Source organism: Aplysia californica, unplaced genomic scaffold (genome assembly GCF_000002075.1).
Source record: "Aplysia californica isolate F4 #8 unplaced genomic scaffold, AplCal3.0 scaffold00001, whole genome shotgun sequence".
NCBI classification, from domain to species: domain Eukaryota; kingdom Metazoa; phylum Mollusca; class Gastropoda; order Aplysiida; family Aplysiidae; genus Aplysia; species Aplysia californica.
Window position 1 is genome coordinate 4,072,408 of NW_004797271.1, and position 26,021 is coordinate 4,098,428.

Genomic DNA, 26,021 nt, shown 5'->3' on the forward strand with positions numbered 1-26,021 from the left:
GAGAGAGAGGGGGTGGGGGTGGAGGGGAGAGGAGGAGACAGAGAGAGAGTGAGTGAGAAAATGTTTTTACAGATCTCAAGGGGTAAACTTGAGGTTAACTGGTGTGACGCGGCCAAATGTGCGCGCAGCGCCTCCTGTCAGCTGGTCCACCTGGGCTATGCTGTCCATGCTGTCATCGATGTGCATGCTCACCGATGGACCTGCCTCCTCCTGGCCCCGCTGAGTCTGAATGTTGCGCAGCATGGACTTTGCTTCTTCCCTGGTCTGAAAGGGGGGGTGGGGGTGAGAAAGAGTAGTTATTATATATGTGAATGTTTAACATCTACAGCGAAACAAATTTTATCATTAAGGAACTTGTCTGCTTTGACCAGTGCAAAGAGGGATACAACGTCCAAGCAGACAGACAGATCCTTGATAAAAAAGCTCCCACATGGGAATCAAACTTATGTCTTCTGAGCACAACATCGAACAGTCTTACAATTACATTACATCACAAATGCTGGTGGGTTAATATTGAGTGATAGACAAGCACATAGGAGCAGAATTATGCATTGGGAAACCTTTTTATCTACAGAATTTACCTAAAAAATGTACCCCTTTCTTGATTAGTAAAAGATGCTTTTATTGTCCATAAAATGTGAAGCGCTCTTACAAAATGAGTTACCGCTTGCAGTCCAAGAATAAAGACATCGGCTAAAAATCAACACTGGGGTCAAACTCGTAAGCCATTTTCTTCAAGTTTAACATGTCTTTTACTATTTCATAATTATAAATTGTACAAACTCCACCTATAAATTAAATGTATCTATTTTAGAACAACCAGGCACAGAAGCACTAAGGACGAAAAAATAGAGCTTCGATCCACTTTACTGACAAGCAAGCACGGCGACAAAATCTGCACTTTGAACACACAAAGAATTAGCTTTAAAAAAGAAGCTGCATGAAGACAACCCTGAGATCATCTTAAGATTAACTGACTGTCTGCATAGATGAAAAAGAGCTAAACACATACCTGCCACTCTATGAAATCTCTAAATCAGGATCTCAGGGGGGAAAAAAATCGGAATTTGGTAAAAAAAAAAAAGTCAGGATCAACAGCAAATCACCAAGGTGACTGCCATGCTGACTTTGTTTGTGTGTGTGTGATTCATCATTATTCTTTCTTAAATCCTGAAGCAGCACTTCAAGCACTCTTAGTCCAAGTGTCTCCCCCTCCCCCCCCCCCCCCAACCAATAAGTCCCGAAAGACACTTTAACCAGTGAGCATGAACTTAAGTTGATCCTATCAACAGACGGCCCCCAACACACGTGGAACTCACACGGCAAAGTCGTGTCAAGTGATGAGAACGTGCAACTGAAACAGTTTTACTGACAGCCCGAACTAACCGTGTGTTCACACCAAACACTCGGACGAGCTACAGTTGTTCCAGGCTAACAAAAACGGCCAAATCTCTTATCCTTCATTTGCATTCAGACTAAAGCAACGACAACGACCGAGTGCTAGTCTAGTCAGTGCAGTTAGTTGTGTAAGGGTGAGAACGACTGTCACCTGTCCGAGTCTTTGGTGTGAACGCGCCGTTACTAGACCTTGGACAAGGCTTGTTTTGAAAGTAACAGCAGAACTTCGAATATTATCGATTATTTGTATGTCGCAACTGTAACAGTTATCAGCCTATCGTCACAGAATTTTGAGTGTGGGCAAAGATCAAACACAACTTAGGGCGAATCAACTACATGCACTAAATCCGGCATCGGTATTTCGGAAAATAATGCTCAGAGTTCCTGCTGACAAAAAGTTCAGCGGGTGCTTTCCGCGACAGAGAAGAAGGCAGAGTAAGTTTTTAGAAAAATGCGGCGCAATGGCAGGCTGGAATAAAAAACTGGGATACTCATGATCTTGTTCTAGTAAGAGTTTTACGGCAGCACAATAAGGTCATATAAGTGCCGAAGATTGTTTTACAAGAGAGTAACAAACTCAAAATAGAAAGAGGGGAGATAAGGATGACAGATGTTTGATAGGAAAGAAGGAACAAACCACACCAGAGCACCCGCCAACCACCCACTACACATGAGAGATCAAAATCGGGAAAATAGGGAAGCTTGAGATTTGGGGCAAAATATCGGGATATCGGATGAAAGGCAGGTCTGCATACATATTTAGTACTAGTACAAAGCATTTACCTCGGTGAACTCTGTACATTTCTGGGCTGCAGCGTAGGCTTCATCCCAGTTCTTGTGTGCTATGTGGTAACTGGCCAGGTACTTGTAGGCTTGGCTTAGATCTTCATGGTTATGAATCTGGAGAAAAGAAGGAAGGCAATATTAGCAATGAACAATTTCTCAATAGATATTATGACAAGCTTATCCTAACAAAAACTGGTCTAACAGGCAGGAAAATATTCACAAAAACAAGAAGCATATCTACATCCAAAAAAGAAAACAAAAGAATTAAACAAAATCGGGACTAACTTTTACGGAAAAGTTAACCATGCAGTTGATTGTTGAAGAAAAAAAAATAATTGATCTCACAATCACACACTTTATAATGAATATTCCTTTTCATAAGCTGGTGGTGTCTATTGATGAGTAACTAAATATGTGTCTTGATGTGGTGGAATCAGGCACTTATCAATTTTTGAGCATGTGGAGTAACTGGTATTTTCTTAAAGCTTGTTCATTTGTCTATCTTTTAATTAAAAAAAAGTACGCCTCTATCTTGAATAGAAGTTGAAATATTTGTGAATGAGCGAGGAGGGGGTAGACTGGTTTCAGAGAAAACGGGAGCCGAAGTTTGGCGATTTCCATAGCTTGAGAGTCTTTTTGGAAACTGAAAATTTACATTTTTGTGCCTTTAATCAATGTTTTCAGCAACATCCACAGAGATATATGTTTTCAAACGATCATAAAAGGTGTTGAGCCAAAAAAATATACATTTAAAACAATTGTCATACTGAGAGAAAAATGCAGATATCTTCCTTTTCATTATTTTGACATGAGCCTCATTTCACCACAATGCCTCACATATTGATCATCTTGTGTCTTCAAGTGCTGTCATACATCAGATAAAAAGAAGTGAAATGGCAGGCAATGTTATATTCTGGTACATATGACAACATTTAAATAAACGAAAAGGATGGTAAAACTTCTTTCAAGTGAAGCTGATATGTTAAGACATGAGGCCTTTCACACAAGTATCTTACCAGTAACCGATCAGCCTGGTTTATATATTCTGTGAAGGCTTGAAATGCTTGCTCCTTTTCATTCAGCATTTCATACAAGCTATGGAGGACAAACACAACAAGACAAATTCAGATAAGTGAATTACAAGAAGGATTCTGAAAACAGCATGGTCATCTGGTAAAGCAATTTCACTTGCATCAGTGTCAGAGAGATACTGGTTCCCTTACACTTACATTCATAATAGTTGAGGCGACCAAGCGGAGGACTAGTGAGAGTAATAACCTCTACCAGTCACTGAAAGGTTCTGTCCCTTGCCTTTTGTGGAGTTCTAATCTACTCCTGGCTTGGTATCCCCCCCCCCTCCCGTGTAGGAAAATTGTATGTTCGTATGCTGGTACCAATAACCTGCCATTTGCTAGAGCCAGAAAATGTGAATAGCCAGTATAATTTATTAAAAAATGGATGGATGATTTGACTATGAGAAACATAATGCCAAGACATTTCTTAGTTTTACATAGAGACCAATCAACAGTCCTTTATGTTATAAATGTATACTACATGTGTAATGACATAATTTTAAACATACCCATGACAGATGTTGCATTAAAAAACTACTACTTTTACTTTCTTTCAGACCTAAAAGAGGTCTTTTAAAGATATTTTAATGTGTCTTTTGTCTCCCTGTATAAGGATAAAACCAACGATTATAATAACAGAACCAGCACTGACAATGTTATCAAGAGACACAGACGGTGTAAAGCTCTGATCTAGTGTGAAACTTTGCAAATTAAATAAACACTTCCTGAAGCCAACAAGCTTTTCCTTCCATTTGCAAAAACCATTAACTGACTACTTCAAACAAAGCAGACAAGTACAAGAATATTAAAAAAATATTGTAGACTGTGCTGTTCAAAATATGACTAGAACAAATCAATGGCAACCAAACTTACTTTGCCAATTTTACCAAGGCAATTGCTTGAGCATCTCCCAAACAATGTGCTTTCCAGAAGCACTTTTTGGCCTCTTGAAGCCTTTCCACTTTCTGATAGCATTCTCCCAAAGCAACGACCATCCTTGAATCATTCGGTCTGAAATGGAAAACAAACAAGATGTTTGAGTAAAATATACCCTTCTCTTAACAAGACTTTTAAAAAAAGAATATCCTCGTAAGGGGATGCTTTCAACTTCAGATCTAATACAAAATAAATGTGTACTCGTTATAACCAGTCATTTGCAAAATATACCAAAGCACAACTGTTCAAACCATACAAATCGATTGAAAAAAACATGTTGCCTTAAACAGACAATTAACCTGTATCATTACCTGGCCACTTTAAAGTAAAAACAAACCAACTTCCATTGCACAGGATTGGGAAAATACAGTTTCTACGAAAACAGGTTATTTTCAATAAAATTTGTTTAATGGTCCAGAAGTAAGAAATATCATAGCATAGGACATTGGTACTTATTAGTTTAGAACCAAACACCCATGCAAACTGAAGCATAAATTATCTTCTCTTCAACTTATTTTGATCGCACACACACACAGAAAAACATAATTCTACATAAAGAGAATAGTATAAATACCAAAACCACAACTTACTTGAGAGCCTGAGCTTTCCTGTAGTAATACAGAGAATATGATGGCATTTTCAAGATCTCATATGTCTGTCCCAAGCCGTACCAAGCTCTGTAATCTCGTTTGTCAACCTCTAAAGCAGACAGAAAAATGAGCAAAAATCATTTGACAATTCACATCTTTTAAAACTAAGCAGCAAAACTACCATACATGATTTACCCTTTTGAGGGCTCCCTATAAAACTCTTCAAAACCATGACAATAGAACATTCTGCACATCTATATAAAATAGATAGAGGAACAACATTCTTATTTTCACACCTGTCAAATTAGCTTTGGAAGTATCATTAGTGCTCAATAACATTTCAATATGTTTCTTAGCCTGTTAACATACTAACAATTTTCTCTTATATTGATTGAGAAAATAAAAACTGCTAATATTGGGTTTCTGTTGTTTCAAAATACAATGCTGTAAATACATCTTCCAAATACGTCTGCTTTTGACAACTCATCTTTATCACTTGCCCCTCACGACTGCCAAATTATTACAAAACATGCACTCTCTATAACATGTGAGAAAAACATGTTTGTCTTTTGCAATACTTACACTGCTTTCACGAAACAATAATACTAACCTATCGACCTCCTGTAAGCTTGTATTGCTGCTGAAGTGTTTTTCATAGCCATGTACTCATGACCCATCAAAGTCCATGCAGATATATAATTGGCATTCAGCTTCAAAGCTCTTTGAAAGTACAAGATTGACTTTTCATGCTGAGACCGCAGTGAGTAATAATTTCCTGTTCAAAGACGAGAAAAACCCATTGTTAAGCAAATACACATCAAAGAAAGCACATCGATAAGAATAACAGGTATTCTATAAACATTTCAATTTGATTGTGAAACTCTTTCTGTGGTGTAAAAAATATATGAAACCAAAACAAATAATGGCCAGTATAAATACAGGTAGAAACATGAAAATGATGCCCAATGCATAAATTTTGGCAGGGCATAAAGAAATTAACGCAGCAGCGAGAGATAAGCCAAAAATCTACAGGACCCCCCCTCTTTTATTGTTGAACAGCTGTGTTTATCCTGTTCAGAAAAGCAACAAAGACAGAACTGGCAAAATAAAATACTCACCTATAACACAGCATGTTTCAACACAGTACTTGTTTATAGTGCAGCATCTGTGAGCAAGATGAGCCAGATCACTCTTTTTCTCCTGTTGATAAGAATAAAACATATTTTCAAAGAGGTTTCTCCAACCTCAGAATTCCACTTGAACAGTATCAAAACTGACTGAAGCTAAACATTGGCTGAATATTATAATGAGTTGTTTGGTGGATATAAAGCATAAGCATCTATGTTCATAAAATGAAAAACTTATATAAAAAAAAAGACCTGCAAAAGAATGAAGACGGCAGAGGGATATGCTGTCTTCAGAGAAATTTGCCCTCACAATTTTTGCCATTTTCGGGAATTCGCAAATTTTAGCCAATTTTCTGCAAAAGTTGGAAAAATAATACAATATCGTTAAAAATTTCCGAAAGTTTCTTCCACGACTAAAAATAACGACGCCAAGGGGGACAATTCATACCAGAAATAGATCTACCATCTCCTTTGTACGGGGTGCCAAGTGCCCATTGTGGATGGGATTGGGTCGGGTCAGGTCGGGTTGGGATGATCGCACGACTCGTCGCCTGAAAACGTGTTTGTTTTTGAGGCAACGAGTCGGGCGCGATTGATTTGTGCCACGATAGCCGCTTTGCGCCATCAATCTGGCGAGCAAACCGACCCGACCCCCCAATAGTCCTTTTTGGACTGAATCATCTTCTAGCTAGATCTAGAGAGTAAATCAATCGTAAACACGATCGTCTGATTACTTAGCTTGCTTGGTTCCCTAGCACCAGGTAGATAGATCTAGTATAAAAATTTGTTAAAGACTTTAAACCTTAGGCTAGGAGGGTAGATCTAGAAATGGATCGAGTCATCCAGGAAACCCCTAAAGGGGATGTTCAAATATAATCTTACACCTGGAAAAGGGGGGGGGGGCGTCTTTGACTCTTGCAAAAGAAAAGTGCAAGGAAGGGGAGAGGGGGGGGGGGTGTCTTGAACTTTTGAAAGGTGAAAAAATAATAAGGAAAATAATCCATGGCAACATAATTTTCTTTTAAATAACATAAAAAGAGAGTTAACTATACTATTCACTTAGACCGGTAAGCACGGCATTGTGGCGATACCAGTGCTTCCATCAGCGGAAGCTGAAAAGTAAGGAAAATTCTGCTGGGGGTCTGGGACAGCGTCCCGGTGGGGGTTCAGGGGGCTGAGCCCCCGAAGAAATTGAAATTTAGTACTTTTAGAGGGTTGAAAATGGCATTTGGGAGCCTGTTTGAAGAGATTGCCAACAACCCATACTACTTATTTTTTTCACCAAGATTTTGTCTTGTATGATTTCTTCACACATATCTTTCCATTGCTGGCAATGTTTAAAAGCAGTTCCCCTTCCATTGCTACTATAATTCAATTAATTTGTCATTGCACCATTGATAGAAGGCAAACCTGGGAATAATGAATATATATATGTACCTTCACAATACAGTTGCCAAGTGTGTACCCTAATCTTTCCTCAATTTTCACGTCTGAATGTCGCACGTCACAATCTCGGAACACCACTTCGAATCTTTCTTTATTTTAGTAGTTTTAGCACAAATTTCTTTCATCGCGTTCCCGTGCCGTAGAATCTTCACACTGATAATTTCTCTAGACCTAGACAATAAATTTGCGACAAAGTTTCTTTCTGAAGGTAATTTTCTAAGATCACAGGTCAATATACTTGATCAACGCGCAGATTTTTCCAGCCGCGGCAACAATCCGAAGATAGACAGACGGAATGAGGGAATGACAGAAGGGAGGAAAGTGACACAAAAATTCGCCAGATTTTGATCAATCTGCAGGTAAAAAAATTAACTGCCAACCAACCTGCAATAAATGCATGGGGCATAGCGGATTAAAGGCCGATGGCAGGAAATGCGCAATCTGGCAGGTTGCTATACCGTAACAAACTATTGCGAGAGAATTACCGTAAATATCCGTAACTTATACTATACAAGACAATACGAAGGCGAGCACGAGTCTTTTGCTACGGAATTTCAGTAGTCCTACGCTGTCGCAGATTTTTACGGAGGGTGTTGATAATGATGGAGGAACAAGTAGGGAACTGGCAGAAAGTAATTTCCGTAAAAATACAGAAGAGTGGAAGCACTGGATACAGTAGGTCCTCGATACGCAAGCACAAATTATGTGCCATCTCGCACTTTATAAACTGGTAGATATCAAGGCTACATGACATGTAGTCTAATTTTGATTACACAGGTGTGTTTAAAGTGGTAAAAATGACACCGTAAGTTTTTCTGGAAAAGAGGGGAGAACAAAGGTAAGAAAAAAGAAAAGTAGCGAGGGGGTGGTCAAAAAGTCCCCAAAAAGGTTTAAGATTATTTTGAACAGCCCTAAACCACGCTGGTCACACCTGCCCAACGTCAGCGAGAGTTTAAGGACGTAACGAATGTGTCAGGGGACCAACTTTTTTATAATCCATGCAACCTCCATGCGGTTTTTTTGGTTTTTCGGTAGACATTCACATTTAACTTTTGAGTTTGATCTAACAAAACTCATGTTGGTTACTTTGATTGCAATGAGCATACCAACAATGTGTTCCAATAATTCCATGACATTTTTTAGCTTCTATACACGTCTTGCAACTCTCCTTGCAATTTTTGCTATTTTCAAATACAACTTTCTGAGGACTGGATATGGAAATATTTCAAGAAACTTTTGGCGCAAATGTTAGAAGCGTAAGTGATAACAGACAAGGAGACAGATCCCAAGAGAGAGCTGATCAGTCACAATGATCAGCTACAGATTTGTCTAAATGGGAGAAACTTCATAACAATTATAGAACGGACTTTTGCCAAGTGAAACACACATCTCTTACTGTGCCTGTATAAAGCATTTACATTTCATTTCTAAAAACAGGTAACCACTCAATAATACGTAAGTAAACATTTCAAAACAGGAAGCATTAGCAAAGTACCTTAACATAGAGAAGATTGGAATAGATATCCATATTTTCCATTCTGTAAGGGTCCATTCCCTCAAGCAATTTGAACATGAGAACAGCCTGATCAACCTCTGGAGAAAAGAAAACATAACAAGGATATCAGAAACCAAAAACAAGTGTCATATCTGCCTTACCAGCAATGTAAGTCGTGCAGCAAAATAAAAACGGAACTGAAGCAATTCAAATACTTACATAAAAACCTCATCTATGATGTGATCTACAGAATAAAGATTAACAACAAAGTATGTCTTAAAAAACAAAAATAAAACTTGACTGAAGGACTGTTGCTTCTCGATAATAATTTTCAGTACTCATTTACTTCCTTAAAGAAATCTTTAATAAAAATATTTATGTACATTTCTAGTTCCAAGATGAGGCTAAAAGGGAAATCTCTTACCCTTACACCCCCCCAACAAAATCACTTTGATGTTTTTGCAAAACTCGTCCCTCAATGTTCTGATGAAGATATGAACATGATCAAGGGCTTCCACTGGCCTACAAAGAAAAATGCTAAGGTACATATTATATACAATATAGAAGGTCTGATCACCTCGCATGTCATGGTAGGTCACAGCTCCTTGCGCCACTATGTAAGCACTCTGAGAGAAACCTTTGTCCATGAAAGCCTTGTAGATGAGCAAAGCTTCATCGTGAAGCTGGAGCTCCATGTACACTTTGGCCATGAACAGAAGTTTGATCCAGTGTTGAGGCAACTTTAGGGACATCAACTGTTGGAGAGAAATGAAAAACAAAAAAAATATATATTCTGCAATGGTTTGTCAGGAAAAGACCAAAATACTTTTCTTAGTTAAAGAAAAGTTCACAATGCAATGTAAAGGTAGTGGTGCACATAGGCAAAGAGTTGGGTTTTGTTTTGTGAGCTCAGGTACAGATAAATTCATTGCAGAGTTTAAAAAAAATCACATCCCTGGTGCATGACTCAAACCGTGTTTCTACTAAATTAGGTCAAACACATTTTTTGGTCTGCATTGTTACTCACAACCATAATTACAATTAAACAATGCCAATCGGGCTTGCATACGTGGTGAAATTTTGGTTTCCGTTTGCGGCTGTATTTTTGGACCAGAGCAGAACGCAGGTGACATACTTTCTCAAACTCGGTCTGCTCTATTTCTAGACCAATATGAAGGAAACTTGGCAACCAATCAGTAAATAGGGCAAACTAATGATATGTGGACATTGAAGTTTGTACCCATAAAAATTAACCTACACTTCTAGGGTCGGAAACACTTTCGTATCGGGTATTCTGTAAACTAAAAGGAGCTTATTTTCAACGCCAAGACAGTCCGCTGTCCAAAGACGCTTCGCACGGCGACCAGCCACCTTCCCCACACTCCCTAAGCAAATGCATGAGACCTACAAATCCCTGCATGATTACTCCAAGCATGTTCACTGGTCACTTAAAAAAAGGCAATGGCAGGAGCGTGCATCCGGTTGCTTTTCTATCTGTTCCCCTGTAACATCATAATAGGTGTATTCGCGTCTCAACGGAAAAAACAATGGTTTTTAATTGTAATGCATATTAGGTGGAATTGAATTATAATTTATGGTTGGCATGGTCTAAAGTCAGCAAAGAAAATTTTGCCATTATTCAGTCACGCTGCCAACATATTCTTAAAGATACCATGTTGTGATACAATGCTATAAATAAAATGCTCTCATTTTGACACCCCTCTTTCTAAAAATCGTAATATGTACACGAAAATTTTAATTATGACAAAATAACTACAAAGTAGTAAATCTGACTGCCGAAATAATTTCTCAACTCAAAAAACCACATTGAGTAGTCAAGTTTCTTTCAAATGCTCCCATTAATTACTGAGATGTCGTAGTTTTTATTTACAGAATCTGTTGTTATGAGGTCCACTTTTTCGGAGTATTTTCCAATAGGGAGGTCAATCATGTTTTGCCGCACTTTATAATCCCATAACTTTATTTATGAACTGATTCTTTAAACAAAAAATGCATAAAGCTAAGAATAGAAAACCCTTTCTCGGGACTCTCGACGCCTAGAGGTTAAGGTGTTGGCCTCTCATTCAAAAGGTCCCGGGTTCGAATCCGGGTAGCGACCGAAAAATTCTTCTCTAAAAATTGTCTCCTTTCACCTCCTTTCCTGCTCTCTAGCAATGTTCTGTTGTCTGTTTTCGTTTCCACTTTCTGCCCCCACCCCCTTTGCCCCCTCCTCTGGGCTCCAGACTCTTTCTGCAGCCTTTCTACTGCTACTCCTTGGCCCCTCCTAACTGCTGTCTTTCTGCCACACCCCTGATCTTCTGGTAGGAAAGATCTACACCTAGCCTTCTCGGACAAGGGCGAAAAATCTTGGACGGCCCGTGTGCAAGTTGTGCACATTAAAGATCCCTTGGTGGTCTAAAATCGATAAGAGTAGGCTTCGGCCGCCATCCGGGCAAAATTCAAAATTTCCTACCAACTGAAAATATTAGGTGTGTCCCGCGCGCTCATATGACCTTATGCAGTTGCGAGCACCGTAAAAAAACTTACCAAACAAACAAACCCTTTCTTTGGTACCAAATAAAAAAGGGGCTAAAGCGAAAAATCAATTTTTCGTTTGCACTGTAATACCATTGGTGATACCATAATAAAAAGAACACCTTACGCAAAATTTTGAGCAATTCCGGAAGACAATAAGAAAAAAGTACATTTTTTTAAACCAAAAAAAAAAAAAAAAGAGAAAAAAAAAAGAGTTTGAGTTCTTAATTTGGTGGACATATGGTTCGAGTTGCGCTCTGACGATATGTAAACCAACTCTTTCTCAGGGTTTAAACTTTGCATGACTTCACACTGAACATTTTGATCTCACTGAAAAGGCCAACACAAAACTTTTAGAAAACGAGCAAATACTTTTCATCATGAACTATTAACTGTCCAGTCTTGCCATGACAGGAAACTGGACATTTACTTTTTCTTTGTATTACACTTGGCCTTCAACATACCATTTCCTTGTCTGATATCAGCCTAGCTAGTTCCATCCATGCTGCCCAGTTCAGAGGTTCCATAGAGATCGACTCCACAAAAATATTCATTGCCAATGTATGAATATCCAGTTTTGCCAGAACAACACCATACCTGATACAAGATTCATAAGAAAATAAATTAAAATCTGAAATATTTGTATCTTTACGGCATTTCATTGAACCTGTAAAAACAGTAAGCCAGGATTATATTATATACTGCATTATTAAGGAGTGCCATAAAAGGTTAAAATCATCATTTTTAAGGGCACATCAGGATGTATCTTTGCACATTTTAGCAGTGTAGAGAAAGAATGATCTTACAAGTTTCAGCTTTTTGTCCATTTTGTAGCTATAGGCACAAGATTCATAAATAGTTTAAACATCTGGGCAACTAACAACATAATGTATTCAGATATGTGGGCCCCAAAAGAAAGACTGGGATGGAGAACCATAACCATCAATGTCTGCTCCAGATGAGACACTTAATAATGATGATGTAGCTAATGAAAAGGCAACACTTTTAAATTGTGATTCTATAAAAAGCCTACATTCAAATGCTATATTCTCCTATAATTTTAGTTAAATCGTTAGGGGATCTTTTATAATGTCAAGATTTGGATATGATCTAACTTTACGTGGAGTTGTATTCTGATAAATATTGCACAGTTCTTTTCTTCCTTAAATTCGTAATTACGGTTATGGTAAATGAGTTAGACAATTTTTTGCAATATGCCAAGACACAACAAGTGGCAGAACAGGTTCATTTGGAGACAGGGAAACACAGATAGAAGCCAAAATTGTTATTGCTGAAAAACCAATCACAAAACTGGAAATGGTTCTTTTCATGTGTTACACTCTTCCAAAAGGAAAACTTGTTAAATAACATTTAAACATTTTGATGGCAAAGGTTATCCAAACCTCTACTAAAACAAACAAATAAAAAGTTACCAGAATAAAATTTATCTTTTTTTTACTTCGTGTTTCATCAGGACTCTTATGACATCACACGAATGGTATTTCAGCTTCCCCTTGCAAAACGTTTATGGACCTTGTAAGTATTAAGATGTTTTACAGTTTTACTACAAGATGACAAACAAATACTTAGAAAGAAAAGAAACATCGACAGCAGGAAGAAATGAGAATGACATAGGACCGTGTTATGGAGGAAAACGGCAAGAAACTCTTACCAGCCCTTATGAGGGCAATAAAAATCCAAAGTCAATTAGAAAACAGGACAAAATAGTAATGCCTTGTGGTATAAATGAGAGATGTTTTTAGTAATTATACTCTTGGTCAAGCAACTCTTGGGCTCATAATAAGTTACTGCTTTTCCTCCACCACCTGTTGGTCCCAGCTCTTCAGCATCCCCCCCCCCAACAACCAATAATTGTAAGGATAACTAAGCCATCTTTTTTGCCACACAGAAATAACTAGGGGAGGAGGGGGGAAGGGAATGTAAACAGTACACTAAACAGAAAATACACCTAAAAAACAAAACCATGTATGATAACCATATGTATTCCAAATTTTGACAATTACAGACTTCAACAAAAGTTAAGGACCCCCCTTGACAGACAGTCTTGATTTTTTTTTTTTAATCCGAAAAAAAAAAAGACAGCAAGGAATGTTTCAAAGTTTTTGCTCTGAAAGTGTTAATGGGTTACCAAAGCGTTATGCAAAGCATCCTACAGGACCAAAACCACGACATGGAGCACGGAAATCTTCGGGGAATTTTAGCCAAATTTGCTGTTTTTTATCGACTTGTGTGTGACACCAGACTTTCCTCAGTTAAAATTTCTGGTGCACGTCATAAACGGATGTACGGTCTCAAACTGTGCCCACTTTGGTGGCAATATAAGTCGTCGTTTGCGCAAATTCCAGTATCGCATCAACCTACCACCAAGACGAAAGCTGAGAGACTTTGATCATGCCAGAGCTATGGCGTGGCGACAGGATGGAACTGGAGCCCGAGAAGTTGTCAGAAGGCTTGCAGTGTCACACTCTGTCATTGTCCGCCTGAGGCAGCACCATTCTCTCACTAGATCAGTCCAAGAACGCCCATGTGCAGGCCGACCCAAGACGACCACTCAGAGTGTTTGCAAGTGGTCCTTAACTTATGTTGAAGTCTGTTGTTTAAATGCACGCTTCTCAACTATCTCAAATAAAAAAGAAAAATTCTGCCTATTTATTGGAAGATGTGTTTTTAGGAATAAACATTAAAATCTAGCAGGAATATTTGGCCGAGTACTACTTCAATAAATGTTGGAAGCCACCAACAAACGCGTGTATGAAAAACTTACAGATACAGTCCATATCCATCAAGTTTCTTTTTCACATATTTTTCGGCAAGTTCAGTCTGGAGAATTTTCAGAACCTCATTCTCAAATGGTTCAAGCTGGGCTGAAAAAGGAGGAAGAAAAAAACAAACAACAAAAACGGATTAACTTTCTCTCAGTAGAAAATTTAAAGACGTAAATCATTCAAATACAAAGCAGCACCACAATGGGCTCAGTGCACAACACATCCATTCTAAATATTTATCTTTTTACCATGTTAGCAGGCTAGTATTTGCCGTTAGATATAAATGTAAAATATGATGGATTAAAAACTCCTTACTCAAAAGTATTCTTATCTTTTTATTTGCACGCACATAGCAACATTTTCTCCCAAATGTTATCACAACCCTGGAAAGAAAATTTAAATTTTGATCACAAGCTATCTACAACTGCTTAGAAAAAAAACAACACAATAGAACTAACACTTTTACCAAAACTCACCATTTGAATCTCTCACATTGTCAGCTTTTCTTTTCTGATCAGACATGTAGAGAGAATACAGCCTCAGAAAGTAAGGCTTAGGACTTTGACAATCTCGTAAGCAGTGAACAGCTCGATCATACTCCTTCAGGTCAAAGTAGCTCATTGCCAAAACATAAGCATCATATTCATCCCAGAAATCCTGAAAATCCACAAAAAAAAAATCATTTTTAGATATGTATTTAAACATCCAAAAGAAGGGGTAAATATAACTGGAGAAAGTTTCAGTTCAGCAGGGCTTTATATAACTCAATGCATGACACAAAAAAATCAACTGTAAATACATTTCAAATGATATCTGGTCTCCAAACCAGCCTCAAATAATTGGTCAACATACAAGTTTAATATCCCTTTCAACACAGTAATAAACTTACTAAGAGACACCAACTCCAGAATTTAACAACCATCTCCAATACAACCAAACCATATGGGCGGACAGAGTCGGACAGACTTAACTCATTGTGTCCAGATTTTTTTCTCCATTGACCCGTCCATTACACCAGAATTAATTTTCTTAGAAGCACCTATTACAAAAGGGTACATGTACCTTATTCAACTTGACTCTGCTGCCATATTTTCTCAACAAATTTTAATGTATCTGGTACTACTGGAAAGATAATTAAATGAGTTACCACAATAAAGATGTTGCATTGTGTTTTCTGTTATTATGATGAAATCGACTAGTTTTATCCAGCTCACTGTCACTATTACCCATGAAATACAGACTGATATGCAAAGAAACATCAATATGTAAACTAAATCATCTTTACAGAAATACCACACAAGTAGGTATTCCAGCACAGACCCTTGTTCAATAATTTAGAGTAATTGAAATACATGAAATGCCGCAGTCAACAGCAACCCAGTCTCCACTGACAGTAGACCCAGACCTATTGCAGCTCCTGATTCTATCCTAGTAATAAATCTTGTACTAGCAGTAGTAGCAGTTGCATCAGATTTGTTGACATTGCTAGCACTAGATCTAGATTTAGGAGGCAGGTTATGACTAATGGATGATTCATCCCATCAGTTGGAAAAAACGATTGAAGTTTAAGTCAGTGTGACCAACAATGCAATCAGAATAACTAGCATATATATCAGTCACTTCGACGAGCGAAAAGCAGAACAAAGTTTTGCGTGAACCGTTGCACTGGGCTATTGTTATCACTGGAAACAAGAGGGCTTACTAATTTAGATAGAAACTTCAGACTAAAAAAACATGCTAAAGTCTTTTTAAGAAGACGGCAAATAATGAAACTAGCTGTGAAGCTTCCCATCTTGACACAAATGTGTTTAGCCAGCAACGATTCAGTCATTGCTGCGGGCTAATGAGTTGAAAACTCCCCATAACAAGCCAAGTTCAGAATGCAGGCACATTTTTAGTAAAAAGAAACCCACCATTAAAGTTTGCAAATATAGATGAATTTCTGGTTAAGGAAGTAATGAATTAAAATAGAATTTCAATTAAAAAGTGTCGTAAGTCACCAAAACTTGTTAGTTAGTTTTAGTTTTTACAGCGCTCGCAAACACTGCATAAGGTCATATATGAGCGCCAAGGGGAGGATGTCAACAGAGAAGTCCAAGCAGGGAAACAGACTTTCTCTGCTCACCTCTCTAGCCTCAACAGCACAAAGTCTGCTTCGACTATCAAGGCACCCCAGAAATAGCAGTTCAAAAGAGAGTGACAAACATACAAAAGAAGTAGAGGAAAAATGACAATATAGTAAGGATGAGGAAAGAAAAAGCAGCCCATTTACAATTCTACCGTGCATACAAACAGGTTAATATACACCTTTTGGGAATGGCCTCAGACACTTAGTCAGCGGTATTGCCCAGGGGGGGGGACACCTAACTTGTTAACAATGACAGAAAACAACTAAAGTGTTAACAAATGCTTTGACGCGCAACTATGGAAAGGACATTTTTGGAATGGTAAGCAACCTGGCCATGGGAGTGGAGATCGCATTCAAATTGACATAATGATTTAGTGAAATTCAATGAGAAGCACAAAGAAGAATATTTATAGTGATTTAGTTTCACTATGAAACTATATTGACGTTATTTAAAAAATGAAAGAGGACACCATGTCCACACAAAAGTTCACTTGTCTCTCTATGATTGACAGCAATTCACCTCTGCTTGCTCTGGCTCTTGAAGACCTCTGGGATCCACTTTGACCTCAAGGGCCTTAGACATTTCAGCTGCCCTGAGTAAAAAAAAAAAGACACATAATTTAAAAATTTTAAATCAGAACTATTTGGGGCATCATGCAGGATCATCTGAAAACGTAAGGTGATGAATGTTCAACAACAAAACATTTGGTAGATTTTTACTTTTATTTCTGCACACAGATGCACTGCTTTGGGGGCCAAACTGCAGTAATTTTTGCAGCAGATCACACACACATATATGGCCACTAAAACTGCTTATATATTTAGCGGTTTTTGCGTAATCTTTAAAAATGTGGGAGTAAACAAGGAAAAAGCGGCATTGCCATTTGCGCGTGCTGGGTGAACGACCGGCGGTAGGGAAAATTCCACTGAGTGACGTCATCAGCCATCGGTCGCCTCAGGACTAGATTCTGCACAAGAAAATGTACTGGGTTCCCAAGTTTCATTTACATACTCCAAGAAATGAGCGAGTTATGACGAATATTGTCTCAAAACTCACCCAAAGAACGTATTTTCGGGTCTTTTCATTTTATATAAAGGTGTACCAAAAATTAATTGATTAAAAAATTTGTAACTTTTTTGTTTAATGATGGATTTCAAAAACGCAAAAAGTTCCATGCTCTGTGAAGATACAGCTACAAAATGCACCTATTTACAAACACTTTCTGACAAACAAAAAAAAGATTTTTCATGGTCATTGCTAAATTGCATCGTTTATACTGCGACGCGATCACCCCTTCTAAAACTCAGTAAAGCTGTATTGGGAAAACCCGCAATGAAGTCATCGGTGACCTATTTAGTTATAGGCAGCCAATCACATGCTGCCTAGTGATCACGCTCCTTTCGCATGCCGGCACTTCGCGTTTGCAATCTGTGATCTAATTTCCAGCTCTAGTGTTTTATCAATGGATGGATGGTTATTTTAAGTTGGTATGGAAAATGTACTGCACGCAGAGAACTGAAGTTTTACAGCAACAAAGAAGACGTGAGGGGCGCCTGTGTGGTCGGCGATCAATCCGCAGCTCCGCTTAGTTTTCGAACCACAGAGGAAAATCGCATAAACACGGCAATTTCTCCGGTTCTAGAAATCGTTTGGGATTCTACGCTCGCATGTCGTTAGTTTAACCTTTCCTCCGATTGGTTGCCGAGTTTCATTTATTTTTGTCGACGAGTTTTCCCGTAACTATACTTAAAAGAGAGAGTCACTCCTGATCCCGAGCGGCCCAAAAATTATCCCCTCGTGCGGAGCCCGATTTCTGGCCCAAGGCGCAGCGGGCGATTCGCATTGCTACATGTCTACCCTGTTGTACTTTAGGAAGTGGCTATCCTCACCCGGGTGGGAATAAAAATATGATCGACCTCTCACCCCGGGTGAAATTTGCCAGCGTTGGCGGCTATTCTCACCCGCTGTGAGACAAGACCTGTTTTTCCTAATTTCGGAATGCGGTCTATCGGTGTTGATGATCAAATTGACAAAAGCAAAGAAAAAATGACGTCACAAAAGTTTAAGCTAATTTGGTCGTCTACAAAGATGCTAGGCCAATGGCTATTTCACTTATCGAATTGAGCCGAACTACGCGGGTCGCCATTTTGTTTCTTCAACTCCTCTCTTTCTCTCTCTGTCTCTTTCTGAATCAGAATAAGCCTACTGTCTACGAAATGTATACAGACCTGGTAACCGGAAACAAAGTCACGAAGTATACATACCCGGCAGGGGAACTCTTTTGTAATGTCGGAAAGTTTCAGCGCCCAGACACGGTGGTGTGGGGTGTGTGTGTGTGTGTGAGAGAGAGAGAGAGAGAGAAAGAGAGAGAGAGAGAGAGAGAGAGAGAGAGAGAGAGAGAGAGAGAGAGAGAGAGAGAGAAAGAGAGAGTGAGTGAGTGAGTGAGTGAGAGAGAGAGAGAGAGAGAGAGAGAGAGAGAGAGAGAGAGAGAGAGAGAGAGAGAGAGAGAGAGCAAGAGAGAGCAGGGGGAAGTGCTAGCAAAATGTAATGACATGCCCCAGTTGACAGGAGGGAACGAGAGAAAGATAGAGTGGGAAATAGGTGGGGAGAAAGACAGACAGAGACAAACGGGGGCTCTCGTGGCCTAGAGGTTAAGGTGTTGGCCTCTCATTCAAAGGTCCCGGGTTCGAATGCGGGTAGTGACCGAACATTTTCTTCTTTAAATTTGTCTCCTTTCACCTCCTTTCCTGCTCTCTAGAAATGTTCTGTCGTCTGCTTTCGTCTCCTCTTTCTGCCCCCACTCCCTCATCTCCTTTGCCCCCTTCCTCTGGGCTCCTGATTCTTTCTACAGCCTTTCTACTGCCACTCCTTGGCTTCTTACTGTTGTCTTTCAGCCACACCCCTGATCTTCTGGTAGGAAAGATCTACACCTAGCCTTCTCGGACAACCGCGAAAAATCTCGGAGGGCCCGTGTGCAAGTTGCGCACGTTAAAGATCCCTTGGTGGTCTAAAATCGATAAGAGTAGGCTTCGGCCGCCACCAGGGCAAAATTCAAAATTTCCTACCAACTGAAAAAGTTCAAAGTGTCCCGCGCGCTCATATGACCTTATGCAGTTGCGAGTGCCATAAAACACTTACAAAAACAAAACAAGAGACAAACAAAGAAAAAGAGAATGCGAGCGATACAGAGAGAGAGAGAGACAGAGAGAGAGAGAGAGAGAGAGAGAGAGAGAGAGAGAGAGAGAGAGAGAGAAAGATAGAGTGAGAGAGAGAGAGAGAGACGATGACTGCTCGATTGAAATTATGACATTGTTCTTTTCTTCAAATTGTGATTCCTCCAACTCCAAAAACGGAGGAAAAACGATTGTTTATCTTAAAGACATCCGCAATCTTCATTAAGGTCTCTAGATTCTAGATCTAGGCTAACCTCAAAACTAGATCAACGATTTATGTCTGTCTAGATCTAGGCCATAGATCTAGAAAAACCTAGGTCTACCCTGAGCCAAGAGGGCGCTGAAACTTTCCCAAATCACAAAAGAGTTCCCCTGCGGGTCTGTATACTTTGTGACTTTATTCCCGGTTACTGGGTCTGTATACACTCTCTACTGTCTATTGGTAAAAATTAAATTATAGTAGAGGGTTTTACAGCCCTCGCAACTGCGTAAGGTCATATGAGCGCCAAGGGGTGGGTGTCAACAGAGAAGTCTTTACCTGTACAGGGAATCAGACTTATTCTGCTCACCTCTCTAGCTTCAACAGCACAAGGTCTGCTTCGACTATAAGGCACCCCAGAAATAGCAAGTCACAAGAAAGTGAAAAACATACAAAAGAAGTAGGGGAAAATGACAATAGTACGGATTAAGAAAGAAGTTCCCTGTAGTAGATCAGGCACAGTTATGAGCGTGACATGAATCAGCCCATTTACAATTCTACTGTGCTTTCTTGAACGAGAAATGTCCCCCCTTTGGGAATGGCCTAAAGACACTACAGTCTGTGGCACAGCCCCGGGGGGTTGTCTATCGGTGTGGACGATCAAATTGACAAAAACAAAGATAAAAAATAAAAAAGGATGTTAAAACACAAAAGTAAATTAATTTGATCGTCTACAAAGATGCTACGGCTATTTAACTTTTCAAATCGAGCTGAACTATGGGCACTGCTGTACAATTGCGGTCCCGGTAGATTTAGCACTAAATCACAATGCAAAGACTACTGGATATCCATACTAATTGAAGTGTTCGGTACCGATGTTTTATCAGTAGATCTTGCCTACAAAATGAGCAGTAAAATTTCACTTGTATACAAGGCAAAGGGGGTTTCAGGGGGGCTTGTCCCCCTGACCACACCTAACAGAAACATAGGGGAGTTTCAGGGGGGCATGATTTGACCATAATTTGATCGAAGTGGCTAGCCGTACTAAAGTACGGCTAGACTGAGAGTCTAGCCGTACTTAAGTACGGCTAGACTGCCAGTCTAGCCGTACTTAGATCTAGGTTTGGCCCAATCGACTCAAGCCTGTTAAGTACACAGGTCTCATTAGATCTAGATCTAGTAATTATTCAGGTTCAAATACATGCAAGTCAGTAAGGCACCTTTTGGTTTTGTCTGAAATACAAATACTTTAGGCATTGCAAACTAAAAATTTCATTTACAATTCAGCCATCAATATTAAGTACGGCTAGCCTGACAGTCTAGCCGTCCTTAAGTACGGCTAGCCTGGATGTCTACCCGTACTTAAGTACGGCTAGACTGCCAGTCTAGCCGTATTTATCTTAGGCTCTATTATTAACATTAGAAAACTGGAGGTTTAAAATACATGCACTTGATGCACTGTCATTAAGGCCCCTGGTTTCGTCTCAAATACAAATACTTTAGGTACTGCACACTAAAAAGGTATATTTACAATTCAGTAGGCCTATTTTTTGTAAATAGGTCAGTCTAGCCAGCCATCATATTAAGAATAAGTACGGCTAGACTGCGAGTCTAGCCGTACTTAAGTACGGCTAGACTGCCAGTCTAGCCGTCATTAAGTACGGCTAGCCTCTTCCTAATTTGATGTATGTTTAATGATAATCGGCTATCCCTCCATAGGCCTATCAGCATGCGCATCAAAAAGTAATGGTTTAGAACCAGAAGTAATCGTTGGTAGGGTCAAAACGAGTATCCCTAACCTAAACGGGACCGCAATTGTACATGAGTGCCGAATTATGCGGGTCGCCATCTCACTGCCCACATACAAAATTGCACGCTTTCAACACAAGAGTGCTGGAACGTTTGTTCACGGTTAACACTAGATATCTAGATCTAGTTACATGGTTGGCCTAGGCTATCACGGTGAACGCACACCGGGTGAGAATCGAATCACAGGGGTGAGAATAGTCTAAGTCAGACTAGATCTAGAGCCTATGTACGGCATACCGTCACCTTAGTGTTTTGTGATGACTATTTCCGGAAGTGAACTTTTGTATTACCATAACTTCGGCTCTTTCAAAAACATCGACCCAAAATTTCGTTTTGTTGAGAGGCCAGCCTTTCCTGTAGGTGTGGGGTGAAGATTTTAGTCAGATAGTGTATAAAGAAGACCCCTAACCGAGACTTGACGCATGTCCTGACATGTACCCCATATCGTCACGTGTCGGGTTTTCTGTCATGGTATGTACCCCATACCGTCACCCACTACACCCCATACCATCACACCCAAATTGAAGCACAACTAGGCGTTTGAAAAAAGGAAAGAAGGAAAGACGAACTCCTTTTGTACAGTGGGCCTAAGAGTACTAAGACAGAACTAATTTTATTGACATACTAAAAAGAACAACCACCAAAACAGACACACATACATCTTACTCACACATAGATCTAGGTACATGAATGTTTCATTTTACTCTTCCAGACATATCACAAACTCATATGAACATCTTCCTCACACACAGGTACATGAAGGCTTCATTTTACTCTTCCTCACATATATCACAACAAACTCACTTGAACCAGATTCGTTTAAAATCGCTCTTCTTGTAAAACCTTTGCTAAAGAAGCAAAACTTAGATCAGAATGTCTTTAAGAACTATAGACCTGTTTCAAATCTACCTTTTTTGTCTAAAATCCTTGAAAAGGTTGTCCTCGAGCAGCTTCGTCATCACTTACAAGAAAACAATCTGTTAGAGCCATTCCAGTCTGCCTATCGAGCTAACCACAGCACAGAAACAGCACTTCTTAAAGTCATGAATGACATGCTTACTGATTGTGATTCAGGAAAAGTTGTTTTGCTGAGCCTTTTATATCTATCAGCAGCTTTTGATACATAATACATATTGACCATCACATTTTATTGAAGCGATTAGAAGTGTCTTTTGGAATATCCGGGACTGCCCTTAGCTGGTTTTCTTCTTACCTGTCAAATCGTTACCAATCTGTTTTTATTAAAGGGCTTAAGTCATCAGATCATGCTCTTAAGTATGGGGTCCCCCAGGGCTCAGTCCTCGGTCCAGTTTTGTTCACCATTTATACTCCACCACTTGTCAAGTAAATAGTTAAATATGACTTAAAATACCATTTCTATGCTGATGATACCCAAATTTATGGTTCAACATTGTTTACCAACTTAGATGAACTTATCCATCGTGCTGAAAATTGTATTGCCTTAGTGAAAAACCGGATGAACAAATATAAATTGATGTTAAATGATGATAAAACAGAAGTCATTCTGGCAGGCAATGCAAAGTCTGTTAAAGAGGTTGACCATGATCACATTAAAATTGGTGATGCAAAAATTTTATTTTCAAGAAAAGTTAAGAATCTTGGCATCTATTTTGATTCTTATTTGTCAATGTCGGCTGAGGTAAATCATCTGATCAGCTGCATGTATTTAGAAATAAGAAAAATTAATAAAATACGTCATCTGATCAATACCAAGTATACTGCTTTACTAGTAACTAGCTTAATTTTATCTTAACTCGATTTATTGTAACTCCTTGTTATCAGGAATATCACTGGAGAAAGTTAAAAAACTTCAAACTGTCCAAAACAATGCAGCACGTTTAGTTTTACGGAAAAGAAAGCGAGACTCTGCTAAACCTCTTTTACGAACTTTGCATTGGCTTCCTGTTGAGAAAAGGATTGTGTACAAGTTGGCCACCATATGTCACAAATGTTTGAATGATAATGCACCATCATATTTATCAAATCTGTTAAGACTGTACATTCCAACTCGCAGTTTAAGGTCATCAGCTGACAAAAAGAAATTTATTTTACCATCTATGAAACTTAAAACAATGGGTGAAAGGGCATTTGAATACCAAGGCCCCAAGATCTGGAATGCTTTACCAAGTACGTTGAGAGAAATCAAATCTTTTGATTCATTCAAAGGTCAGCTGAAGTCGTTTCTGTTTTTAAATTAATAAGATGAATATTTGAAATAATTTTCTTTAGTCAGAACACAACGTTTCATGTTACTGTTGTATGTTGTACTGTATTGTAAAGCGCTCAGAGCCTGTGTACTTTATTAGGGGTTGAGCGCTATATAAATGTCATTTATTATTATTATTATTAACATCTTTTACTCACACACAAGTAGGCCTACTTGAATGCTTCATTTTACTCTTCCACATGTATCACCACAAACTCACATGAACATCTTACTCGCACACATACATGAATTTCCCTGTTGTTTCTTCTTCTTCCCTGTTCTCTGCTTCTCCAACTTCGTTGCTTTTTCTCCTCTTTTCTCTTCTTCCTTCTCCACCCTTTTCTCTCCCTTTCTCTCAAGTCCTCTTTTCCACTTCTATCTTTTTCTTTTCTTCTTCCAATTTCTTCGCCTCCTCCCATGCTTTGTACTTTGCCCGTAAGACATGTATGTAGGGGCCTTAGCCCGTTCTCTGTGTTGAAACCTTAGATAGTTCCAGCTTGCTGGTATGGGCAGGTTGACAAACGAGGGGGAAGGAATGAGTTGATTTTACAAATCAAGGTATTTTCTGTATGCCCCCTCATTCTCCTTAGGTTCGATTTTGTGCCAATGGCAACGGCGGACCCAATGCATGTCTAATGCCATCCATCCAGTGGCAATGGTGTGATCAATTAGACTGTCAAGGACAAAGCAAAAGTGTTGTCCTGAGGCAGTTTTTGGGGGGCTTGGGGTGTCACCAGAGTTTCATCTTCCAATGGTCTCAATGCCTGCTCGGGTAGACAATAGACATAGTCCTAGTTATCCACAGGATCCCGAGCTGGGGTCGAAACCAAAGGTAGCTGAAACTCTGCTGCAGGATCCAGGAAGTCCTCGGAGGTACATTCGATCCCCGAGAATTCCAGACCTGTGGTCGAAAAGTCTAGGGCATCAACTGACCACTCACAACTAGAGACAAGGGCAGTTGGGGGAGGGCCAGCAAGTTTTTCTTCTGAAACAGAAGCAGTAGGAGCAGGAACAATATCACAACATGTGGAAACAGTGGCTGGAAGAACATCATCACAACATGTGTATACATTGGACAGAGGAACATCATCATCATCATTACATACAACGGGATAGAGTTTCCTTCATATAAATTTGTTTCAAACATTAAAAAAGAACAATCTAAAGTCGCTCATTTTCTAATGAATCCGTGTCTAAATAGATCTATCTAGATCTAGATCTAGATCTATATCAAATCATAGAAACTAAAAAATCTAAAGTACTAAGATGCCATCCATAGTCCGTCAAGAAATAGGGTGACCTTATTTAGGCCTAACCTTATTTAGGCCTAAATAAGCAAAAAAAAACAACCCCTTGCCTTATTTAGGCCACCTGTGGCCTAAATAAGCTAAACCCCCCTCCCTTACCTTATTTAGGCCATATGTGGCCTAAATAAGCACTCTCCAAGAAATAACTATTTTTCAAGTCACGCACCATGTAAAAAATATGGTGACGGTATGGGGTACATCCATCAAAAAATTGTACCCCATATGGTCACCCCCCCTACGGGCGCCAATTGTTACAACAAAGAGCAGCGAATGGTTTGTGGCGGTAACTAGACACCTTATAAACTGAATAAAAATGCGAAACGAATCCTGCGGGTACGATTGTAGAACCAATAGCTTATTTCCAAAGATGTATTGCGCATCTGCAAGCCGTAATGGCTGAACGCGGTTCTTACATTTGGAGATGAAATGGATCATTTCTGCTCACACAGGTGTCTGATTCTGCTCAAAATTGTTGAACTTGAAAAAAAAACAATGTTGAACGGAATTGTTTAGCAGACAGCATTCCAGATTATCGCATAATTGTCTGGTTGTCCAATTTTAGGCCAAATGCGTGCCAACTGACAGTATGACGTACGTGACGGTATGCCGTACATAGGCTATAGATCTAGACTTAGATCTAGATCTAGATATAGATCTAAGTCTAAGTCTAAGAAGACAGAGGTGGCCTGTACTTTATCATGACGTTCGAAGTTCTTGTCGCACACTGAGCAGCATGGACCATGTGAAATTTCTCTCATACCAACAAATATACTATACCATTTTGCTGCGTGTGTAAGTCTCCTTGCATAGCACTCCCTCTGTGCAACAATCAAATCTGCTTTAACTTTAGGCAGTTCAAGTGAAGCAATTTCAGCATCCGCCATTTTGCATTTAGCGCACACAGAAGGGAGTGATCGTAAAATATTTACTATTTTCTCTTTTAAGACAGAATTTATAATGATGTTTGATAGAATTATAATTAAAACGAAATAATATGTCAAATTA

General features: G+C 39.2%; 1 protein-coding gene across 1 annotated transcript; it reads right to left on the bottom strand.

Moving 5' to 3' along the window:
• LOC101849892 (cell division cycle protein 23 homolog) lies at nucleotides 1-25,944 on the bottom strand. Its single transcript, XM_013083673.2, has 14 exons — nucleotides 25,794-25,944; nucleotides 16,821-16,893; nucleotides 14,649-14,829; nucleotides 14,172-14,271; nucleotides 11,851-11,983; nucleotides 9,429-9,606; nucleotides 8,852-8,949; nucleotides 5,902-5,983; nucleotides 5,394-5,558; nucleotides 4,784-4,892; nucleotides 4,131-4,268; nucleotides 3,201-3,279; nucleotides 2,182-2,298; nucleotides 1-264 (listed from the first exon to the last, which is right to left on the bottom strand). The coding sequence occupies exons 1-14, from the start codon at nucleotides 25,898-25,900 to the stop codon at nucleotides 76-78; spliced, it is 1,749 nt and encodes a 582-aa protein (XP_012939127.1). The 5' UTR covers nucleotides 25,901-25,944; the 3' UTR covers nucleotides 1-75.
• Nucleotides 25,945-26,021: the final 77 nt, after the last annotated feature.